General features: G+C 35.7%; 1 protein-coding gene across 1 annotated transcript in view; it reads left to right on the forward strand.

Annotated features, from left to right (window-relative positions):
• Positions 1 to 456: 456 nt before the first annotated feature.
• Positions 457 to 26174, forward strand: part of LOC145681440 (DBH-like monooxygenase protein 1) — a 76400-nt gene continuing 50682 nt past the window's right edge. Inside the window, exon 1 of the mRNA XM_081753085.1 lies at positions 457 to 747. Within this exon, the coding sequence (XP_081609211.1) occupies positions 487 to 747 (261 nt within the window). The 5' untranslated portion in view covers positions 457 to 486. The remainder of the gene's footprint in view (positions 748 to 26174) is intronic.

The following is a 26174-nucleotide window of genomic DNA, read 5'->3' on the forward strand; positions in this document are numbered from 1 at the left end:
ATTGGACATCGCGGATACATCCCTGCCATATTAATTGATGGACAAGTTGAAAAAAAAACAAAACTAAGTTATTACATCTTTTAATTACGCACAATTTTAGCCTTGAACCATGTACAGTTCAAGTATATACATCCCTGCCATATTAATTGGTAGACAAGTTGAAAAAAAAAGAAAACTGTAAGTTATTACATCTTTTAATTGAGCACGGTTTTAACCTCGCGTCGTGTACAGTCCAGGTATTCAATCAATGTAAGTAAAGTTATGAGAGAAAACAATTACTTTTGGGTTTCAACGACGTCCACCAACAAGTCAACAAATGGGGATCATTTTATTTTTTAAATTATATATCAAGTAAGTGTCGTGTGCGCAAGCGTTTTGGTTCAACATTGTCACTAGAGGCTCTCTATCACACACACACACACAGACTGCGCTGACGAACAAATCTTCGTACGAGAAGGAAGGAGGAAAGTGCTCGCTCCGTGGAACATGGAGCGTCTATTATTCCTGACCGTGTTTGTTGGAGGGCGCATCTCTGGGAACCACTGGCAGCATCGAGAAAACTTGGACCCAGATGGATATTTTAAATTACAGTGGAACACTTCAAGAGTGGCTCCTGGGGAAATTAATTTTGAGGTTGGGGTTCGAACTCGGGGATATGTAGGTCTTGGACTTTCGCGCACTGGAACAATGGCTGGAGCGGATTTGATGATTGGCTGGGTTGCAGAGAATGGTACCTCTTATGTTCAAGTAAGTATGTAGTTAATAATATTATTTTTGTCTTATTATTTTATGCTTTGTACTTATTTACGCTTTGCATTTACCGAGTGCGAAACGTAATGACTAGGGACCGGATTTTAAGGTGCAAAAATGTGGTAGGAAAAAGGGAATAAAAGGGGCTGAAAAGTCATTCAAAAAGGTGCTAATAGGATATCTTTATTAAGTACTAGTGTACAGTTACATGAATATTCTTTATTCATTACATCAGCAAATATTTTTAAAACCTTGGCTTTAAACATTGGACATAAATTGCAAAATTGTTTCATTTAATCCCAAATTTGTACAATATTCAACATTCTTGAAATAAAATTGTAGTTAAAACCAACTCTGTATTTAAATAAAAAGTTTGATTTAGCAATATTGTGGCTTGAGAAACCGTTACATACTACTGGGTTTTCAGAAACTGGTCATACTTGATTATACACAACATTTCTATTATTTTTTATGTTTTCGAATGTTAGTTTCTGTCGCTTGGAGCTCAGGAGAGCCTTATATGTGGAGAAACTTCTTTCGAAATCAACGGAAACCAGTAGTTCATATCTTGTAAGCACATGAACAGGAAGTTCAGTTGATGTTGCAAAGGTTTCTACGTCCGGTTTCAGTTCAAATTTATCCCTAGCAAATAAGTCAAGACTGCATCTAAATTTATGGAATGTTATGTGTAAACTAGATTGAAAATAAAACATACTGTTCTGTCCAACGTTTAAAAAAGAGAGAAAAAGGGACAACAAAAGGTGCTCAAAGGGTAATTTTATTACCCTAGCAAAAAGGTGCAACATTCACGAAAAAGGTACAACGAAGTAGATTCATTTCAGTTCGTTTTACGCCCGGAAATACATATTTTGAACTTTGGTTGTTATAACAACTACATTTTTAGAAAAGGTGCTGCACCTTAAAATCCGCCCTCTAGTAATGACTATAATGACAAACCAGAGGCTTTAGATTGGATGTTATGTGTGGTCAGAACATCGGCTCTCAAAATTTTTACTGGTTTTCTAGGCTGAAGTTTTCTTTGGAGCTTCTTAGTGGCTATATGGTTAACGTATGCGCCTTTGGCATAAGAGACCCTGTATTCGGTTCCCGATAAAAGTCCATGTGATCTAGATTCCACGTTAATTTGTAAGTCCACATTTCACATCGTCTCGGTGCTGAAAGAAATAGTAAATACCAAATGAAATAATTTATGTTGATATTCGTTTCCTGTTAACTCAAGCGCTTTCGATATCACCCAGCAAGGCTGAGTCAACTACAACAATTCTAGTTCTCGAAACCTGATCGAAATGAAATAAAATTAAATCTTTTAAGTTTTACATCCCATGTCTATGCCGGCTAGGGTAAAGGAGATTTTGATGATGAGAAACGAATGAAATGGTGGAATGAAGAAAGTGGGAGGAAACGGGAGAAAGCCGAGAAAATGCACGCACACGGTATTTGTCGACCACAAATCTCACTTGGCGCGAGCTGTGATCGAAACAAGGACCTTATGCGCCAAAGGTGAACGCTCTATCACTGAGCCACCGCGGCTAAACCTTGTCGAATGCGCTAATTATTCCATTACACATGAGCGCACTATTTATATATTAATATTAACAGCTAACATGAGCTAATTTTATTCTATGTATAATAAGAATGGAAAGCGTTAAGGGGGCAGACTACTGAATATTTTTGAAAAACTAATAATTTTTCTTTTGCCCGTTTTTCGTAAGTGGAAAGAGGTAATAAAATGTAACTTACCACAATAATAGATAATGCTATTTTACGCCCGAAAATACGGATCGAAAGAATTTTCAGTGTTGCCATCCATAGAAATAACAGTGTGACCAGAATTTGAATTACTCAAAAATCTAGGTAAAGGCAGCGACTAGAAAAATAAACTCAACGGTAATTGATGACTTATCATGCTGTCTATTCTTCTTGTTTACTACTTTTTAAATAATATTTCTATTTATTTTATAAACCTTACATAAATTCTTACAAAATAAATAAGTCATTACAAAATAAATAGAAACATTATTTAAAAAGTAGTAAACAAGAAGGATAGACAGCATGATAAGTCATCAATTACCATTGAATTCATTTTTCTAGTCGCTGCCTTTACCTAGATTTTTGAGTAATTCAAATTCTGGTCACACTGTAATTTCTATGGATGGCAACACTGAAAATTCTTCCGATTTGTATTTTCAGGTGTAGAATAACATTATCTATTATTGTGGTAAGTTACATTTTATTACCTCTTTCCACTTACGAGAAACGGGCAAAAGAAAAATTATTAGTTTTTCAAAAATATTTAGTAGTCTGCAGCCTTAAGGAAAGTTCAAAAGCATGACGATCAGGTTTTTTATCTTTAAAAGCATTATCAAGGACTTCACTTGCTGGAACTAAGCTCAAAGAGAAATCGTGGTAGGGATGGCCAAACGCAGTATTCGTATGGAAGAGATGAATTATGAAAGAAGAATCTTCTTCAATGATAGGTTACAATGATTTTACATTTTAGACCATTCAGAAACTCTTCGGCCTTACAAGTAAACACCTATATTTTAGAAACAATACTTGTACGTAAAATTTAAAATATAGCACATACATTGTAAAACATTATTAGCGTTTAACGAGGCCATGGTGGCTCACTGGTAGAGCGCTTACCTCTGGCGAGAGATGTCCCTAGTTCGATCCGAGCTCTCGCTAAATGGGCTTTGTGATATATAGTCTGAAACAATATTAAGTATAGAAAGTACAGACTCTAGCTATCATTTCTTATACCTTCAACTTATACTTAATGTTGTTTCTGACTGTACAAGCACCATGTGTATTTGTTTGTAGGTTTTCTCGGGGTTCTTCCATTTCCTCCCACTTTCGTCATTTCACCATTATCATCCTTCTCACATGTACCCTTTCCCTTAACCTCTGTGCCTAATCGCGGAACGTTAACCGACCCCTTCCAAAATAGTGTTTAACTTGTTTTGGCTAGTCTGTTTCAGACCCACATGAGAAATTATACCAAATTTAGACTTCATTTGTCTGAAACATCACCCACTAACTTTCTCAGAGCTTTTTCGTGCGTTATCTCGAACCTCAGGAACCCCTCAATATTTGAAATGAAAATAAATTATAATGATTTTTGTTGTACACGTTCTTCAATTTTATAACAAAGATATTTACATTAATATTTGTGAGCAGCACAACCACAAAATAACTTCCAAACAATAAACACCATGTGAAAATTAACAATAATCTTAATTAGAGGTATTCTGCCATTATTGGTAGGTCACTTGCTACATCTGAGAAGCTTAAATTGCACAATAGTCTTTCGCTAACCTCTTTGTCTTCACGCACGATTTTTATGTTCTGACATCGTTCATTAATTGAAGTCTTCTTCGCGCCGTCCCTCCCTTTCCTGCCACCATAATCTCTAGCACATTCCCCATGATACAGTTCATTCCCAACCATTTTTCTCCCTCTTCTTAATAATATCTAAAATTGTTTTTTCTCGCCCACAATTTGTAACATACTCCCACTCGTTTTCAGCTCGAAACAACTAATCTTTTCCACACCCACATTTTGAAAACTCATCACTGTAGCGTAATGTCCATGTTTCTGACACATAAAGTACAATATTCCACACAAAGCATTTTGTGAGTAAATTAACAGTAATTATCAGTAAATTAACAAGGGAGCTGTTACTAACTGAAATAACAACGAAAGACAGGATTGCTACCAACTTTTTTTAAGCAGAAACATCTAAAATATTTAAGCTGTGGATCTTCTGGACATCCACATTAGTAACTAAGAGTTAAGATCTTTTAGCAAGACAATGCATTAGTATGGCTAATGAGATATAAACCAAAATTGTTATCAACTATTAAATTTTAATTTCCGTTTAACTAAACTATTGTGCAAATGTGACACGTATATCAAATAGTAAATTCCATGAAGCTGAACTAATGAATGCTCAAGAGTAATTTCGCATCCGTACTTTTAGAGAAAATAAATAAAAACTAATTTCTGTTGCGCAAAAAACTGTTTTGTTCGTTGTCAATAATAATTCCCAATTTTTTACTTTGCTGGAAGAAATTTTTATTTATTTACGTTGTATACGGTATGTAGCAAGATCCACTGTTAACTAGCGCAGCGTTTCTCAACCGCTGTTTCGCAACACATTGATGTGTCGCTAATACATGTCAGGTGTGTCGTGAGATTTTTAGTCTTATAAGATCTTTAGAAGAAAATAAAATTTTATCGCCAATCGACTTGATGTGGATGCCGAGATGAGAGTGTGTCTGTCAAGAGTTCATCCACGCATAGATATCCTTTGTAAAAAAAAAAAATCGCCAGGAACAAATATCTCACTAGTTTTAAGTTTGATGTCTTCTCAAAATTCTGATGGTAATATTTCTTTCCCATATTCTTGCTTAAGAGTCATAGGTTTCTTTTATGTTAATATGTTTTTATTTAAAAGTCTTACATAATTTGCTTGTGAGATTTGTATCTCATTCTCGTTCCATAATAAAAAATGTACCTATGTATTTTTATGTATTTCTTTTCTTTTTTTCTTTTTTTCTTTTTTCTTTTTCTTTTTTTTTTTTTTTTTTTTTTTGCATCTAGGAAAAAATCACATGCAGGGATGTCGCAAAAGTTAGAAACGTACTTTGGTGTACCCCAAAGGATAAAACGCTGAACTAGCGCATTGTATCTATTATTCTGTCTTTACTTAACGGTGGTATATTCTTTATCCACCTACTACTTCTAATTTACATATGTACACTTCTACTGTGAAAAGTACAATAACAAAACGGCGAGTGTAACTGTAATTAAATTTTATATCAAAGAACCGTTACATGTCTCTACTTATATGCTTAGGTTTTTAGGATTGTAGCATAGTAACCCTCTAACCTCTTACAGCATCCGTACGTTGAGACAATGAATCAAAAATGTGTTGAATATGTTCCAGCCTCGATATTTCTATGCTACTCCACAAGATGTTGATACGATGTGTCAGAAGCTTGTGACTAAGAATGTGCCGATCAAGTATATCCCATAGACGCCCATGCAAACCACGGAAGTAGTGATACCTTTTGTTCTTCATCCGAAATATAGGTATGGCGGAGCATTGTCCTACTGTAATATGAAGTTCGAAGTTGTCTAAACGAAGGGCATAACTTCAGCCTCTTTAACTTCTCTGATATACCCCGAACCCTGGTTAAGTTTACTGTCAATGTATAGCAGCCGTATGGCGCTTTCACCCTTATACTGTATATGCAGTTCGTGTAGTCCATATGTGACCATTTCCATAGATAAGACAGGTAGAAGCTGAACTCTGTGAAAACACACTCACATGGTCAGCATGCTAGTGGCGGTGTTTACACGTTGCGTTTGTGGTTCTGGGTAAATAAAGTCAACAAAAAGACATACCTGCTGTCAGTCCAACATTAAGAAGAGTACGCTCTCAATAAGTCCACACTCGTTAACATGCTTCAGCATCGACCTAATATTATCAACTGTGGCCTACTGTTCATTACAGCAATGCGGACATGTTTGTCATCCTGTAGAGTGGTCACAGTATGACACTGTCCAATTTTTGTTGTCTAGGGTTCTTTTCCTGTCCATTATGTTCACATACGCATCACTTTCATGGCGACATGTGCTGTACGCGAACAAATTTCGCGATGCGCCTTCCCGTGAGCAGGCTACTATTTGAACGCAGATGCATGTCTGTATTTCTTCTTTGATGTCGACGAGATACCGTGACGTTTGCACATGCTTTTCGTGTTTCCTTGTTCACGCTTTGCTGAGTGCTCTATGACATGGAAGACCGGGTTCGAGTCCCGACAGGAGTTCATGTCGTTCGGATCACATGTTAATCTGTAGGTCTACATGTTAAGCTGTAGGTCTACATGTTAAGCTGTAGGTCTACGTCTCAAATAGCCTTACAGGTGAAAGGGACTCTAAAAACAAAATCAAATCAAATCAAAATCAATGATAACTAGTTTATTTTCGTTTACTTCATTCCATTTTATGTTTCATGATATGTGGTTAGTTGTTAATGTTTCCGAACGCAAGAAAGCGATTCAGTAAAGTGAATTCAGGCACACTGGTAAATAAACACAAGAGAATGGATCAGCTAATTAATGCTGTGTTTACTTTTTGTTTGTCTCTTTCAAACGAGTTATTTTTTGTGTTACATTATGATTTCGTAACGTAGATGCGAAATCACAATGTAAAACGGTAATTTCCAAACTATACATATTCAATACTAAAACCTGAAGTCGTAGATCTATAACTTTTCGAGATAAAACTTGTTCTTTCGATTCTGAATCCATAACAAAAAAGTTTCTTGCTATGTATTACAATTACTAATATATAAGAACAGATATTGAAACTAGAAGTTGTAGTAGCTTCTACTACTTCTGGTTTCAGTAGAACTAAGATGAAACTTATTTTTGATACACTGAATCCACATTAAGAAGTCATCGTTTTTGGACTACGAAGAATAAAATTGAAACCTGAAATGGTAGTAGATTTCTACCACTCCCGGTTGCAATGGAGCAGTGGTTCCTAACCTTTTTTGACTGAGAACACACTTTAATGAGCGTCCACATCAGGACATACTTACTTGACCTTTTATCGATAATAATATACATCATAGTAGTACGAATAAAATTATAAGTTTCAATGAATTAGTTACTCTATGTAATACTGAGCATTATTGCTGACAGTGAAGGCGCTGTCTGGTACAGTTTGTATCAAAATTGATTTTAACTATTATTAAATTCATCGTGATTTTAAAATTCTACGAGGATAAGTCAAAAATTATCCGCAAGGTTGACAAAACTCTTCTTACATTGTTCATACTGATGACTTCTGTCCTCGTTTATTTTATTGTTATGCTGTTGTTGTCATGCTATGAAAGTTTGATCCTAATTCCTGCATTTCCTTCCTTTTGTTGCAGATAGATCATGGCCGCTCCATTAGAAGTTTGCACCAAAGAGGAACAACGAACAGTGATCAGGTAACTGTGGTCGGGAGGTGTCTCAAGGGCTGCAATGCGTCAAGGACTTTCGGCACAATACGGAAACAGTGTCTTGCCGCAGCGGAGTGTCTAACAGAACTATGTCACGCACACACTTCAATGTTGTCAACATTTGTGGCCGTAGATGGTTTTCTGGCTCCTTCCTCGTGCGTAATACTTGTGAGACTATTTTTGAATTTTTCAATCCATTCGTAAACACTCCGTTGCGGCAAGACACTGTTCCCGTGTTGTATCCCTGTTCATTGTTCCTCTTTGGTGCAAACTTCTAATGGAGTGGTCATGATCTATCTGCAACAAAAGGATGACAAATTTAGGGATTAGGATCAAACTTTCATAGCATGACCACAACAGCATAACAATAAAATAAACGAGGACAGAGGTCAATATGAACAATATAAGAAGAGTTATGTCAAAATCACGGATATTTTTTGAGTTACTCTCGTAAAATGTCGCAACACAAATATGTTATGACACACACTAGACTGGTACATAAAGGAATGAACTCAGAAATGTAAGCTATTTATGGGTACTAAATCCACATCCAAAAACTGATTTGTCATTTTATTTGTCATTTTATCACTATGGCGATCAGTGTGGAAAAGTGAAATCGTAGAGTTCCAGTACTTATGGTTTGAATAGTGAAATAAGGGTAAAGATCAAACTTATCCATGGCGCACTGAATAAATATAAGAAAGCCATTTCTCGCTATCTCGTACCATTTTTACCCTGCTAAGATCAATATTGCAATCAGAAATTGTAAAGGATTTCAATTAATTCCGGTTTTAGTTTAGAGATAAGGGTTACAAAAACGTCTACTCTTTTCACGTTGAATCAATTGCAAAAACCGCTTCCCACTATTTCCTACCATTTTTGCTCTGATGCCTGTCAACAGACAGACGGACGAACATAGCCTTCTATAATACTATTCATTCTTATGCATTGAATATTCTAATAATGTACTTCACGTAGATGCAAGGAGACCAAAATTAGTTAAGCAACACATATGAAAACTAATAGGCTACTAACGCTACTGAACACAAAAATACATGGAGGCACAGTGGCTCACCTCTGGTGCGAGGAGTCTCTTTTTCGATTCCAGACGGCATGAGTTTGAGATACTCAATATTGTCCCTGTAGGTTTTCTTCGAGGTTCTGCCGTTTCCTCTACAATTCCATTTCACCAATCATTTAATAAACATTGACTTTCATTCATTAATCATCTATCTTCTTTAGCTTAAAGAACATGACCTTTCGACTTAAAGCTTGAAGATTTCATTTCTTTTTTAAAAAAGCAATATTATTTTAACTTCATTTCTTTAGCTTAATTAATTTTGCAACTAGTTTAAGTTGACTAGTATTACGAAATCCATTCAGATAGAAATTGATTAAGACATTTCGTTAGCTACAAGATAATCAAATTGCTAAATACTAACGAACAGTTTTACTCACTTTTAAGATCTGGTTCACAATAAAATTCTTTATGTATTTACTCTTATCTATCCGTATGACCGTTCAAGAGTTATTTAATGGATCACTATCAATTTTGGCCAGAATGTAGAGAGTCAAAAGCTAGGAATCGAGTCTGTCGCTAGAGATGATCCATCCAGTTTATCTCAAGATGTTGGTAATCAACAATCGTTTCCCCGTATATCCCTATAGGATGGATTTATCCTAGCTTGATTTATCCTAGCTATGGATTTATGGATTTATCCTAGCTTGATGAACTACCCTTGGCGCTGTTGGGATTACCGGGCTCGTATAATGATCAGGATACAAAATACTAATCTATCCGTGAAATAAAACTAAATGACCTTCTACTCAATCTAAATGTAAAGACTTAAATATTTACCATTTTCGCATATTCAACCATCCAGGGTCGTAGCTTGTGGAGGGGGAGGAGCAATTGTTCTCTCATTTAAGCTTCCTGCTTTTCGAAGGCGGCACTTTAAGGTAAAACTTTGTTACTTTGTATGATGCGATGAATGTATAAATCAACCATGGAATAAGTTCATTACATTTAAAAAGAAAAAAAATGAAAATGTGATTTATGCCATTTCTTTAAAATATCTTCTATTAGGATCCTCAGAAATGATATACAGTATATTTCCTAAGGCTTTTATTTGTCTCGCCCTCAATTTAACTTGTGAAACATGAACTGGGCTTATCATGTCATTTCCAAAAGAACTGATAATTTAAAATTCTGCTGCCTCATCACCTGAACAAAATACTGTCTCCTTAATATGAATCGTAAATGTATTCTGGACCATATCTCAATGAAACACCAATTGGAACCCAAAAAAATAATAAAAATGTTTATTTAGGTTTTAAGTTCTAGGGCGCCAAAGTTAATGGTTTCTTTTGAGCTCATAGAAGTAATAAGAAATAATATGGTTTTAAATTCTAGGGTTCAAAATTTCATTTGTTAATAGGGGACCCAAATGCATACCAAAAACCAAACCACACTTCTTTATGTTTCAGTGTGATATTGCAACTTGCTTCTAAATAAAATTCTGAGTTTAAAATTTTTGAGCAGTTTACAATTTTGTTTGAGTTTTAGCTTTATTTTAAAATAAATATCATGAATATCCAATTTACAAAACTCCAAAAGGAAATAAGTAGAGAATTATCCATATATAAACACTTCTTGTTCTTGAATGAATAGCAAATTATAAATGAGGAATGGATTGTAAGGAATATTTTATATGACGTTTTATGTTATGGTGAAGACATGTAATATATGACATCATGAAGTTTCATTGTACAGTCGCAGTTATATTTTCCTCTCGTGACTTACGCAATTAGTTCCATAATTATGCAGCCAAAATCACACTAATTGGAAATTATATTCAAAACGAATCTAATAGGATCTGCTTTTAAAATACATACACATAAATCTGTTACATGATTTTGCATCTAAAACCATAATGTAAAAACAAATTATTTATTTGCCAGTAACGTTTGACAATATTTTCATTTATTTCCTTGTAACCTAATCGTTATTGCAGGTCAGATAGACCAATGTTTTATTTCTGAAAGGTTAAATGTAGTTTGGATTAAACATTGAAAAAGAAAGTTAAACCAGAAATAAAAGACAATAATGAATCGAAACGTCTTGGCTATTATTTTTTAAATTCTATTTATACTAAGGTGTCCGAAGACTCGACTATACTAAAATTCAAAACAAGAAGAGAATATTATATTTGCTATTGTCAATCTCGTATATCACGTATTACTAGTCTGGAGGAAAAACCCTACTTTTGGACCAAACCAAAAATTTTAGTATGTCTAATGTTTTTCAGCGGTTTTTAGCTCATTTGAGGGTGCTGAATCTGAATCTGCCGGGTGTACAAATGTACACCTTGAGCATTTTGAGTAATTCAAGATGGCGGCCAATATGGCGGCTCAGGAATATTTTTTGTATATTTTATCAAGATGGGTATCAAATTATATGTTTTTTGGATTGCAGATTCCAATAATAAAGCCAAAAATGTTATGAAATTGATACAAATCGAGATATTCAATATGGCGGCTGCAAATGAAGTTTATGTTGTCATTTCTGAAACCTATTTTTGAAAAAATATTTACTGACATGAGTAATAATAAATCGTAAAATCTTAATTTTGTGCTCACAGATGGCTGCATTTTCATAGAATTTAGGAAAAATATCTTAGAAACAAAATAAGAGATACTTCAAAGTGAAATACTAGAACGATTTATGAAAGGCGAACATGTTCTGCGTCACAAACCAGGTATCTGGAATGCTATATGGTCAGACATGTTCATTGAGAATATATTTATGCGTTATGGCCAATGACCAGGAGGAATAATCGGACTTACGCTAAATCCTTTAGCAGTGAAGCGATGGACTTTCAGCCTTCACACCTGCAGTCGTTTAGTAAATGACATTTATGTCATGAGAGATGCTTCACGAGATATGGAAATAACTAAGCATAAGGAAGGAATGCCATCTCGAGTAAAAGGAGATGCTGCAGACCAAATTAAGTTAAAGGAAAAGCTGTCTCGTATAGATCCTCTGAAGACCGATGAACACCCAAAAACTATTGTGAATATTGTGACAGGGAAAATTTGTTCCCAGAAATTGAATGTTGATAATGCTGTTGAGATAGGTGAGAAGGCGTTGTGTTCTTACGAAGAAAAACTACCAACTGGTTTTCACGATCCAATCTAAACAACGGTTCGTAATGTTTTCTGCGATGACGTCAAGAGAACAGCTAGTATTGGTGTCATTGACACATAACTCTTGTACACGCGTGCAATGTGTCTCACATCTACAAGAGATATTGATGCTAAAGGAGTGATTTCATATGAGCTTGCCGCTGTCCTCACATCTTTGTTTGATGAATATGGGACTCCCAGGTTCTGCAAAAGTAAGTCAAAACTGAAACAAATATTACAGGTAGAAAAGTCTATGAGATCGTACAAGCACGAAGATGCTATCATACTTGATGGTTGTGCTGTTTTGTGGGTATATCAACTGGCCATCTAACGGAACTTCATAAAATTCTATCGGTCATATGTGCTTGAAAAATTGAACAAATGCAACGTGTACCTGATATTTGACTAATATAAGGAGTACAGCACCGAAGGAGGAATAAGAAGCGTCAGAACAGGATCAATATGTAGCAGGTATCATAAATTGTCTTTCAACATGTCCTTGCCCTCCCAACAAGTTGTGCTGAATGTTACGAAGAATAAGGTACAACTAGTACAACTGATCTGCAAGTGTCTAATGACAGAAGTGTTGCCATCATATTCCACCAAAAGCCTATTCATCACTGGACCAGAAGATGTTACAACAGAAATAACTGCTGATTGTATCAAGGAACGTCCAGGTATGAAAAACACTTACGAAGAGGCTGATGTCATAATTATCACACAAGTAGTGATGGTAGCCAATCAGCTGGACAGAAATTGTACAATAAATGTAATTAGTGATGACACGGATGTTCTTCCCCTCCTGATGCACCACTACCACACACAAAAACTTACTTGTAACATTTTTATGGAGGCAACTCAAAGTCATAGAGGAGTTATTGACATTGGATTGTCTGTGTCCAAATACCGTGATATTGTTTAAAACTTACTAGCACTTCATTCTCTTTCTGGCTGCGATACAGTTCCTACTCTTTATGGCTTTGGAAAGCAGAAGGCAATGAAAGTACTACAAAGTGGGAAGGAGCTTCAAAAGCTTGGAAATAAGACATCACTACTTGAAGATGTGATTCAGGAGGCAACTGAGTTTATATCTTCTTGCTATGGTAGCAGGATAACTGGCTCTACAATGTCTGATGTCAGAAGAGATGTGTGGCTGAAGAAATTGTCAAAGAAGTCTGCCGTACATATCCCAAAATTGAAGAGCTTGCCACCAACTACAGAGGCATTCTCTGAAAATGTAAAAAGAGCTCATTTCCAGGATTGTATTTGGAAACAAGCAGATAAACCAGACCCACCAGACATGGATCCGACAAATTTTGGGTGGTATCGTAATGAGTTGAACAAAACATTGGAACCAGTTACTGTACCACCAGGAACTGTGATGGCACCGAAAGACATCTTGAAGATGGTGACTTGCGGCTGTTCTTCTGAAAACATGTGTAAAGGACGTTGTGTCAAATCATAATAGCTGCACTGACTTCTGCAATTGTGAAGCCTCTAAACGATGCCAGAATATCTTCACACGTCAAAATACTAGGAATCTAGAAGATGAAAACATGGATACCGTACTTCTTCTGTCGAAGACTGACAAGTGACTGATCTGTGATATTTATTATTTTGTTGCGGAGTAACATAGAAACATCGGCATTTTGTATTGTAAATGTACATATTTCCCATTAATGTGGCCAGCAACATAATTCTTGATTAAGAAAACGTCTAGGAAAAAAATATAAGAAAATCTTCAAACCTAAGCTTGTGTTTTTTGTTTTCTTTTGCACACAGAAAGGAATGGTTTTGTAAATAAATATAGAGAAGCCCAAAATGTGGAAAAAATGTTCTGGAGCGCAACCAAGGTGAGTTGCGGTGACGGAGAAAGCATCAACACCAAATCCAAAATTTCAGTGTATCAGATATTGTTCTAAGTATGTACCTAGCTCGAGGGTCGCGAATCTGAATATTCCATATTGAATATATTGATTTCTATCAATTTCATAAGGTTTTTGAAGTAACTATTGAAATCTGCAACCCAAAAAACATATAATTCGATACCCATGTCGATACAATACTCCAAAAATATTCTTGTCAGTTTTACGACCGCCATATTGGGTGCCATATTGAATACCTTGATTTGTATCAATTTCATAACATTTTTGACATTATTATTGGAATCTGCAACCCAAAAAGCATATAAATTGATACCCATCTTGATAAAATATACAAAAATATTCCTATCAATTTTACAGCCGCCATCTTGGCCGCCATCTTGAATTACTCGAAACGCTCAAGGTGTACATTTGTACACCCGGCAGATTCAGATTTAGCACCCTCAAATTAGGTAAAAGCCACGGAGAAACATTAGACATACTGAAATTTTTAGTTTCGATGGATTTCCTCCAGACTATACTGAATAATGTGAACGAAGACAGGTTCAATTTCACTTACCTGACGTTTCCTGACGACTAAGCTACTATCATGCTAGTAGAGCAATATATTTTCTCTTTAGTTCAAAATGATTAATAAATGCTGATATTAAGGAGATGGATATTGAAGGAATTCACTGAGAATTAGAACTGAAATACCTCGTAGGTCTTAGCTACAGGCGCAAAGGGTCCCTGGGTCTATCACAGCTCATAAGAATTTGTAGTGAGCAATGTTTTCTTATAACATTTTCTCAGTCCATCAATTATACCAGAATTACTATTTCCAATGGTCATCTTTCTACTTTGGCCTATAAACCATAAATGTCTGACATTACACTACAGATTTCGTTTCAGTTTACATGTAGCTGCACAAAAACAGAAATTATTTCCGGTTTTATTACATTACTTTTATTGAATACATGAATATCCTTCCATTTGTGTGTGTATAGCTGCATAACATTTTTATCAGCATATGATTTACCACAAATTGGTTTTGTACAGTCCGCAGCAAAAAACCAACAACATGAACGTGTAAGTTTATTATGAAACTACGAAGTCTTTTGCGCCAAATTAAGTGAGCATGGGAGGACGCCGATGTTTATTCTGGCATGATTCGTGCCACTTACACATTATGTTGATTCCCTGCGCTGTTAGGGGTAGTTTCACAATAAACTTACATGCTCATGTTGCAGGTTTTTTGCTACAGACTATACATAACTTCAGATTAGTCATTATCTAAAATTATCTTTAAAACATCATTTAATAACTAGATAAATACAAATAAAAATCTTAATGATAGTTATTGGTGAAGATATAGATAATGACGTCAGCTCTTCACAGTGCATCGTAACAATTGTCCCATTGTTCTTCTTTTAAATAATTCTTTAAATAATTCATTTAAAACATACATGTCATTATATTATGTCACCAACTTTTGTTCAAAAACTGTTTAGCATAACTTTTCACACTACATACCTTTCATTTATTCATACGTTAACACACATGAAAATTACGAAAAATGTTGTGTGGTAAAGTTAATTATACGTTAGTCTTCACAACTAAACATATACTAATAAGTGATTGGGCCGCGGTGTCTCAGTGCTAGAGCGTTCACCTCTGGTGCTTGGAGTCCCGGGTTCGATCCCAGCCCCCACCAAGTGAACTTTGTGCTGGACAAACACCGTGTGCGTGGGTTTCCTCGGGTTCTCCCGTTTCCTCCCACTTTCTTCATTCCACCATTTCATTCATTACTCATCATCACAGTCTCCTTTAGCCTGACCGGCATAACCGTGGGACGTAAAACTCGAAGATTTCATTTCATTTTTTCACTAATAAGTGATTCACCATGTTAGATATTTTAGTGTACAATTTCATTTTATGCTGTAATATTGCTTCAATTGACTCATTTATGCGTTTTAGTGCTAAGACATGTTTCTGTCTGGTACTTTCTTGTCTTAAACTGATTAATTTCCTAACTGGAATCGAACTTTAAGACGAAACGTTAGGCACTAAATTATATCATATGATTCTATTGGTACTTCAAATAAGTGTCATGTATATCTCACATTACACCCTGTGTTACACAAGTGTCTAGCATACGAGAGACTTGTTCCGTACATCGTAAATGCCTCGATCTCTTTCAATCATTATAGTCATTACCAAATTTTCCGTTTTCCCGTACTTATCAGTTTATCTATAACTTTGGCAGTGGCGGATCTAGGCAAGAGCCGGGGGCCTAGGCTCCCCAGTTTTTTCAGTGACAAAATAATTTAAGCTATTATATATTTTTGAAAGTTTATACTTTATATATACCTATCATAGTATGGGTACTGGCTGCCCTCCCCACCAGTTCTTACCTTTTAGATCCGCCACTGAACTTTGGAATGAAGGAACTTATTGCAACGGAGAGAAGGCATATCCTTAGGTCAGCTATCGAAAACTACACTAAAGTGACAGCCAATTTATTGATAGAATAAGAAGAAAAAAGTCATGCACTTTCGTTATTGATTCCGTATGGTAGAGTTTTTCATTACGTAATTTTTCTATTTACATCTCTCTCTGGTGTTAATATTTCTCTCAATACTTCGTTTTGGACAAGGAAATGAGATCTTTCAGTGTTACGTCCCACGAATACGTCGGATAGGCTAAAAGATAATGAATGAATGAAATGGTAGAATGGGTAAAGTGAGAGGAAAAGGGAGAACTCTGAGAAAACCCTCACACACGGTGTTTGTCCATCACAAAGCGAGCTGAGATCGAGCTAGAAACTCTATGCACAAAGAGGTGAACGCTCTACCACTGAGCCATCGCAGCCATCTACTTTGTTTTCGAAATACCTTCTATTCTGTTCACCACGTTAAAAGAAAAATGAATTATTAGTATTTATTTATTTCATTTGAAATTTATTTTATATAATGATTATTATATCTCTGATGCATTAGTTTTGCCACAATTTGTTTTTTTAAGGTTATGTAAAAATTCATGTTCCGTACGCCAACCCATTTTATAGGAAGTTACTGTACTACTTTACCGGATTAACGAAAAAGTGAAAATAATTAAATTTAAAAGAAAATTAACCGACTTCAGAACGCACTGAAGAGCAGAAAATAAATCTTGAAACAGTATTAACCTGCTTTTAAAAAAGCGCTAAAAACAGAAAATAATAATAACAAAGCGCTTAGTAGCAGAAAATATAATAATAATTCATTGATATTATTTATAATTTTTTTTGAAAACTGTGCCAAGCCAAACAAATTAGTGCCTAATATAAAATTAGTTCAGATGGTAATTTTATCAGGTATTAATTTATTGGGCTTGGGTCAGACTTCAACAATTTTTATAGATAATAGTAATGATTTACATTATTATTATTATTATTATTATTATTATTATTATTATTATTATTATTATTATTATTATTATTATTATTATTATTATTATTATTATTATTATAGCTTTTTATCGTTTTTGTGGACGACTCTTCATATTGTTATTAAAGTTTTTTAAAAATTATTTTAAAGAATTGGTCTCTTGAAGCAACATCACACTAACTAAAAAGTGATCATTTTTATTTTCAGGAACTTAATATTTCGATTAGTTACATTCACATCGTAAACACATTCTTTTCTTGTTCCCATCCCGAAAAGACTTCGTTGTCAACGTTTATTGACAAAGAGTAAAGCGAATATAACGGAAGAGGAATGGGAGCAAAAAATATCAGACAGCATTCGGTACACTTCATCAGCATTCTGGCGCCGCTGCATCAAATTTCAGCTTCGAAACTTAACGGAAACTACATGTTCCATATTTACACATGAATATTCGTATTGATTTACTGTTTCTCTTCGCTTTAGTCCTCTGGGACATAGTTAAAATTTGGAGAAAAGAAGGGAATCGTTCAGTTCGGAGCAAAGATTCTATTGCTCGACTACGTTAAGATTTTTTGTAAGTTATGACAGTATTAGAATTTCTTCTTCTCCAAACAATGTGTCCCAAAAGTCATGAATTTTTTTTTCAAAAACAAAAGAGTTATTGACAGAATCTGTACGAAAGGTTAATATTCTTCGATGTACTGTACATGAGCATCTATACATTTTTCCACTCACTCTCCCATGCCTGGTACGCCCCCTTGTCTTGATGGGAATCTCCTTTAAAGCTGTTGTCAAAGCTGCTTGGATAGCCTAAATGCTGTCAAAATGGCGTCCTTTGAGTAATTTTTTGATCTTGAGGAACGAAAATAAGTCAACTGGAGCGAGGTCAAGACTGTAGGGTGCATTCGTCAGCGTTGTCACGTTATGTTTCGCCAAAAATTCACGGACCCGCAGAGACGTGTGGCTGGGCGCATTGTGCTGATGGAGCAGTCAGGTAACGGCGATGTCTCTTCGCACTCGGATGACCCTTTTCTGCAGCATTTTTGTCAAGTTCTGTGCCGAACTTGATCACCTAGTGTTGTTTGAGAGTATCCGGCATGGCGTGGTCTCAAAACTGGAATCTCTAAATCAAATATCCTGACGCTACCGATGCTCGGAGCAGACTGACCAAGGGTGCGCTGAAAAGTTAACCCATCTAACTCAACATTGCCGAGCGTGCTGCAAGCTGTCAGGGTACAGAAAAAATATACTTCATGACTTTTGGGATACATCTTGTAAATCTAAAATGATTATAATTCCCTCCGAGCCTCCAAGCTTTTGGTTTGTTTACAAACTTTCTGCGCGCTAGAGACATCTCTTGACATTTAGTAGGAGGAGCACAGTTAGCGACAGCTATAGCTTGAATGTGAACTACTAAGAATTAGAATGACTGAGAGACTGGGGCTTTGTGCGTTTATAAGAAGGATTAAAAATACCAAAATGTATACATTAATGCTTATGCAACCTGTTACTCTTAAATGTTCTGAAATTTGCATATTAGCGTTATAAATAAACTAATATGTTTTTGCTTTTTATTGAACCTTCTTAGAAGTAAGTTTCACTGAAATAATAGTGAATGAAAAGAAAAGGATCAGTTCTTTATCCTCATTTCATACATTTATTGAACAAATACTAGTGAGTTTCGCTTCACATTGTGAAATTTATGGTAAATTTCCAATCATTAGCGTTCAATATTGAAATCGAAAGTGAAAGTATATCACACTTTCGGTTGTAATAGAGGTCGGAGACGGAACCAATTCTTAAAATGCTGAAATCATGCAAAAAAAAGTTTTTTGGCTATCTCTTTAACAGTTGTTACTGTCTAGGAATCAATAACGAAAATGGAAGTTGAACTAGTTTCTGCAAACTCAGTTTCAATTACAGAATACAATCTGAGATAGAATCTAAACGAATATAAAAGAAAGTATGTCGCCCATGTTGTTGTTTTTGCTCTGTTAAACTAACTCTATGGTTTATGGAACCCAGAGACGCGTTCACTAAAGCTCTCCATTGACGTCTGTTTTTACAGAACTGGATCCAATTTCTACTTTGTAATCCTATTTCTTCGACATCCATCTTAATGTTGTCCTCCCATCTACGTCTAGGTCTCCCTAATGGTCGTTTTTCGATTGGATTTCCAATTAAAACTTTGAAAGCACTCCTACTTTCTTCCATTCTGTCTATATGACCATCTCACCTGAGTCTCTTAGACTTGATGATTCTAACAATGTTTGTTAAACAGTATAAATTATTCACTTCCCTGCTATGAAGTTTCCAGCATTTCCCATCCCCTCCCATAATCATAGATGGATCCCATTGTAAACCGTTTTCAATGTTGCCAGTCGGATTTTAAAGTTGGAAAGCAATAATAATGTCGTCATATTTTATGTCCCCTGTGGGGGACGCTGGGACCGACATGGATATAGAAACTAGCAGTCAATACAGTATTGAAACCGGAAGTTCTAGTAGATTTCAAATACTTTTGGTACTAGTACAGAGACAAAAATGGAGATGAAACCTATACTTGAGACGCTAGATCCATTAAAAAATCCCTTCTATTACCGATTTCGTTCTATGAATATCAACTTTGAAACCGAAAATGATTGATTACTATTACCGTTGTTTTAATATAGGGTAAAGGAAGGGGATGGAGCTATTTTGTGAACATTAAATCCGTATTAAAAGTTCCTCTCTCGCTGTCTCTTACCGTTTTTGTTCTGATACCTGTCGACAGATAGGAGCCAAACTTTCGAAAGAACAGACAGACGAACGAACGGGCATGGACGTTCTACTGTAGGCCTATATCTCGTATGATTTCCATACTTCTCCATAGCGCAGTTGGGAAGTCTAAAAGCTTCCATACCTGATACGTATGCAACTCTATGTTCATAACAGTTGTGTGGGTTGCCTATAGCACTAGGCGCTGTAGTATCGGGCCCTAATTGCACTCGGCACGAGTTGAGTTGATTTTGAGTTTAACGTCCCGTTCAGCAGCGAGGCTATATGAGACGCGGACCTACTGATTAACGTGGAATCCGAACCACATGAGCTCCCTCCGGGAATCGAACCCGGGCCTCCCACTCCAAAGGCGCGTACGCTAACCGTGCACTCGGCACGAAAAACACGAACTGTTACTTTAACTGCATACAGTTATTTTAAATTACTTTCAAAGAATTTTCGATTTGAAACAGAAGCATAATGTATTGATAAGTAACCTTACTAAATCTTCTGATAAATAGATTTTATTTCAAACCACTAAAGCTACTTTATTTATTTATTAAAGTGAAGTCAAGCACTAGGAGTTTATTTTTGACTAGCTGAAATGCCTGTTCTTCGCACGGGAAAAATAGGTTTATGGGAAAAATATGAATCCCCTTCCCCCTTAGAATATTTATTTGAATGAAAATGTAATTATAAAAGTAAACACCCTTACTCCCAGAGAATACTCCTTTAATCAAGTTGATATGAATAAAACACCCAGCTGGAAGTGGGTACTAACTACCCAAATGTCATTTCAAATGAGTCAAACATTTTTTTACCCTGAAAACTACAAATTCGTCACAAATCGCAGTCATTTTTGACATGTTATTTTTCTTCTATCCCCCTCCTCCACCAATGGAGATGAACTTGGACTTAAAAGCCATTGGGAGTGTCAGTGTTCATTTCAGCGACTCAGAAAACTATGAATTGCACTTGCACAATAATATGAGTCGCTTTGCATTATTTTTACATACCACTCCTTCCAATTCCCACCCCTTAGGGTGTCTCATTCCCACAATATATTTTTTTCAGACTGAACATCACTTATCTAACTAGTTTGGTTAAAATTATTACAGATGTTTTGGAGTTTCGGTAAAATATACATTCATACAATTACATCCAAATATAGATAGTTGTGCGAGCAACGCCTGTATATTTCCAATCCAGCTGACATGCTCGTTCATGCCTAAACTCGGGGTTAAATGTCATCGCAATTGTAATCTAATGGCTTGACGAACCCAAACTATGGACTCGACACTAATCTGTCATTTGAGACATTTTATTCTTCACGCCTTCTCACCCCCATACCAATATGGATTCGACATTAATATCGATCGTTTTCGATTATTTTTACCTGCCAACCCCTTTCCATCTCCCTAGGGGTGCTAATAGAGGTTAGACGTAGACTTAAATATTATACGAAATGTCACCTATCAACTCAAGGACCCCGAAAATCTTCGATTCGATACTAATATCGGTTGCCTTTGATTGTCTTTTTCATGTCATCATTTTATCTCCTCAGGGAGATATTAATATAGTGTCCATAGTTAGTATCTCCTACCCAGGGATATAACTATGGACTCTATATTAATATCGCTCGTTTCTTTTTATCATTTTATATATTACCCCTTCCACTCTCCCTAGGTGTGCTAGATCGTACCTCTACTAGAGGCTGAATTCGAACTTAAAAGTAATCGTAACCGTCACCAATCAAATTTGGAACACAAAAACTATGGATTCAACACTTGTATTGGTCGTTCTTTTTATCATTTTTACGTCTGCCAATCCCACTCATCCTAGGAATTCTAATGAGCTTTTGCATTTATAGTGGACTGGACTTGGTCGTAAACGGCAACAGGAGTTCGAAAATTATGAATTCGATCGGTCGCCTTTGATTATCTCTTTTCAATTAACCACCAATTCACTTAGCGACACTGAAAACTAGTAATTCGATACTAATATCGGTTGTTTTTAGATGTCACAATTTCACCTCCCTCCTCTCCGTGTGCTAATGGGAGCTGAACTTGAACTTAAATTCCATATAGAGTGTCACTATTTATTAAAGCGATCCAGAAAACTATGGATTCGACACTAATATAGGCCGTTTTCGATCATTTTTATATGTCTTCCCCTTTCCCTCCGCCTTGGGTGTGCTAGGTAAGTCTTGCCCCAACAGTACTCTTTTCCAGACTACAAGTAATGTGTTTGGATTGATTATTTTAACAAAAGAAACATTGACCAAAGCTTCAAACCCACTGTATTTGAAACTATAATATGTAAGGAAACCGGATAGTTTAAAATACAGTGGATTTGAAGCTTTGCTCAGTGTTTCTTTTGTTAAAGTAATGTATCAAGTTTCGTCAAAATTGTTTCAGGCGTTCCAGAGTTATGGTGGAACACACACACACACACACACACACACACACACACACACACACACACACACACACACACACACACACACACACACACACACACACACACACACACACACACACACACACACACACACACACACACACACACATTTTTACATAGATAAAGATTTTATTGATCGTTGTCAAGAACAGAAAGCTAATTGTTGTTTGGCTTTCTTTCGTCGTGGTAATTGCTCGTAATGATCTTTTACTTGTGGCTGATCCCGAAAGACATGAGTCCGAGTCTAAGTTTTAAAAAATTCTTGGCTCTACCTGAATCGCGAACAACAACAATATGTAAGATAACCAGCCTCGAAAAAGTTTCTGAAATTGCTTCCGCTTCATCTTCAACGGAAACAAAACGACATACTATATTCGAAAAAAACATTTTAAATAGTTAAATTTTTAGATACATTTGAGAAGAGAAGGAAGAAAACAAGTTCTACAGCTGCTACTGCTTCTATGTAGTTGATTTAATATTGGTTCGATTGTATGGCATCCTTAACTGTTTTGTTCATTTCTTTGAATTGTGAATATCCTTCAAAAATAACTATTAATTTGCAATTTATTTACAAATATTTTAGAGCAAAGAAAAGGTCTTCATGTTAAAGAAAATATAATTATATATTTCTTTGTGAAGCATGAATGGATATCTCATTTAATTTTTACCTTCCTGTATGTGTTTCACTCTTCTATGGATGAAGTACTTTTATTATACTAATCTACTTTTTTCTAATCTTTCAGAGAATTTCATTTCAGATTCTCCTTCATTACCTTTGTTGTAATGTTTATGCATGATAAGGGATTTTATTGTTATTCTACAGAGTTGTAATTCATGTGAAATTTCTGCATATTGTGAGCAGATATGACAAAAATATTCTCTGAAATTGCTCATAATTCACAACTGTGATAACAATGAGTAATTTTTGGGTCAAATTTTGAAGCTGGTAAGTTGCTTGATGGTTAATTCCACAATCCTTAGTTACAAGTATCTTAATTTCATAATAGGTTAATATTATATATTAGAAAGTATAACTTTGAAAGTATATAATTTTCTACTATGATTGATATCATGCCCTTTGGCAAGACCAGTTCTTTTCGGGCAAAGGCCACGATAACATTGATCTTTCGGGGAAAAGCCACACAATGAATGAGCGGGTAATCAGCAGGCCGGTAGCCAGCCCCAAAATTTAGGGGGGGGGCGGCTGAAGTTAGGGGTGCCCGATCCAACAATATTATAGTTCATCACCATATTATAGTTCATTTGCAAGCCTACCGTGAAAATTTTAGAGGGGGCTAGCAAAAATTTAGGGGGGCCGGCCCCCTAGACCCCCCTGAATACGGGCCTGGTAATCAGCATGACGGAGAGCTAAGCTAATATTAGATTTTGATCATACATGTTTATCAATTAAGACAGCCTTTATTAATCTGTCCATCCTTGAGTAATAGTGGCCCAAAACTTGTCCATTTGGGTAACATTGATATTTGGATTGCGATTTACCTATAGGAACACATGCGCTGTATGATTCTATTAGTTTGAATTTATCGTCCATTTTCGGTACCGAGGCTATAAATGAGACGTAAATTTACAGTTTAAAGTGAAATTCGAACCTTAATAACAAGTTCAAATTTCAAGGCTTTCCCTCCAGCAATCGAACCCGAGACTCCGTACACCAAAGGCGCGCGCGCTAGACACTATACCAGCAGAGAATGCTATATATAATGTACTGTTGGATTATACAACAAAGTGGTAGAAATCAAATAACAATACTTATGCGCTTACTTTGTTATTTTATTGGACATTGTTCCCTGATATTGTTCGTTTAGCGCGTGTGCTATTAATAGTTCACCAGCGATGCTTAATTTTGTATCTCTAATGTCATTACATATTATTATTATTATTATTATTATTATTATTATTATTATTATTATTATTATTATTATTATTATTATTATTATTATTATTATTTATATATTTTCATGTACATTTGTGTGACTATTTTACATTGGAAGGAAAATAATTTATTGAAAGGAAGTCGACCAGGGTTCATTAGCTCGTGGAACTGAGCAGGAACCCCAAATATTTAAATTTAAAATGTCTAAATGCAGAATTAGGGCCAGGGACCTCCCGAATGTAAAGTAAAATCTCTATTCCTTTCCTACGTCACTTGGTTGGTAATATTAGCTTGTAAAATGTTCTCTCTTTTTTTCTTTTCTGTAAGGCACAGGGTACTGCAGTGAATCGGGTGATTTTGCAACACTGTTTCTTTAAGGATAGAGTTGGGTGGAGGGTGAAAACATTACTGGCATCTTGTAGGTTACTGAAAATAATTTATTTGCAACGGAGCAGTGAATTGGAGAACAACATAATTTTACTGTGAAAACATTTTGCAAGAACGGTGACAATTACATAATTGTTCAGCCTGAATATCGAAGGCATTAAGCAATTGATCGCAATCGTGTTGTATAACCTCATCCCATTAAGGCTTGGGTTCGAAACTGTGTATGGATGAATGATTTGAATTTTGTACGGGATGAAATTGTAGATAATTTTGCAAAATTCACCGTATACTGCGGTCAGACACAAAATGGCGACGCACTGACCAGTGTGGATTTAGCTCAAAGGCCTCTCTCACTATCGCAACATTCTCGGGTGTACTGTTTCTACACTACTATCTTTCTTTTTCAACATAGAACCGTTAGCCTCAAAGTTTCGAACCCAAGTCTTAATGACACAAGTTGGGGAAACAGCACGATACCAATTGCGTAATGTTTTTGAAATTTATGCTGAGCGATTATGTAACTGTTGCCGTACTTGTCAAAAGTTTTCACAACAAAAGCACGTTTTCTTCTAGTTCACTGACCCATTGTGACTAAATTATTTTCAGTAAGCTATAAGTTGACAGTAGTGGTTTTATCCCCACTCAACTCTATCCTTAAAAAAAAGTAATGTTGCAAAATAGCTTGATTCACGGTCGGACGTGTATAAAGCAAGAAAGTGTATCGACCATGTAGGTTTTCCCTAGTAGGAAGAAGCCAGAATGTTAAATTTCCAGTGAGAGTCCCAGACTTGGATTTTTCTCTAAGTTTTAAAGAGATGGTGTACTGTACGCCAAAAAATATACTTTGGATACTTTGAAAGCTATGATTAGAGAGGAGTGTGCGATAATGCCAGAAGACATTTTGCGACGAGCTGTCGATGAACGTTCATTTCTGCCTATAAAAATGTGTTGCTTCAGTGGTGCCCACCCCCCTCATGTCAATGACGCACCCCTCCCCCTCAATTGCCTATCCGTAGGTGTTCTTCCTTGAAAAAAATCTTTTCGATTAATTTTTACACCCTCTCAAACATATTTATATAGATTTTTACCCCCCCAAATATTTCAATGACGCAGTTTGCGTCACAGCCCCCCTTGTGGGCACCCCTGCTGACGTAGATACTTATGTTTAAGAACTAGCGAGTTCACACAGTGATACACTCATACGTCAATAAAAATATGAGTATTATTATGGATCGCTCTGTATATTTATTACAGAGCTACAATTATTATTATTTCCTACATTATCTCCATATTTTTAATATACTCAATCGGTACATTAGCCACTTCAGTTACCTAACCGTTTCTTTTATGGTATTTTGTATGAGTTTATAAAACTCGTACCGAAGTATTCATTATAAATCTTTTGTATT

Source organism: Thermobia domestica, chromosome 3, assembly GCF_964235325.1.
Source record: "Thermobia domestica chromosome 3, izTheDome1.hap1.1, whole genome shotgun sequence".
NCBI classification, from domain to species: domain Eukaryota; kingdom Metazoa; phylum Arthropoda; class Insecta; order Zygentoma; family Lepismatidae; genus Thermobia; species Thermobia domestica.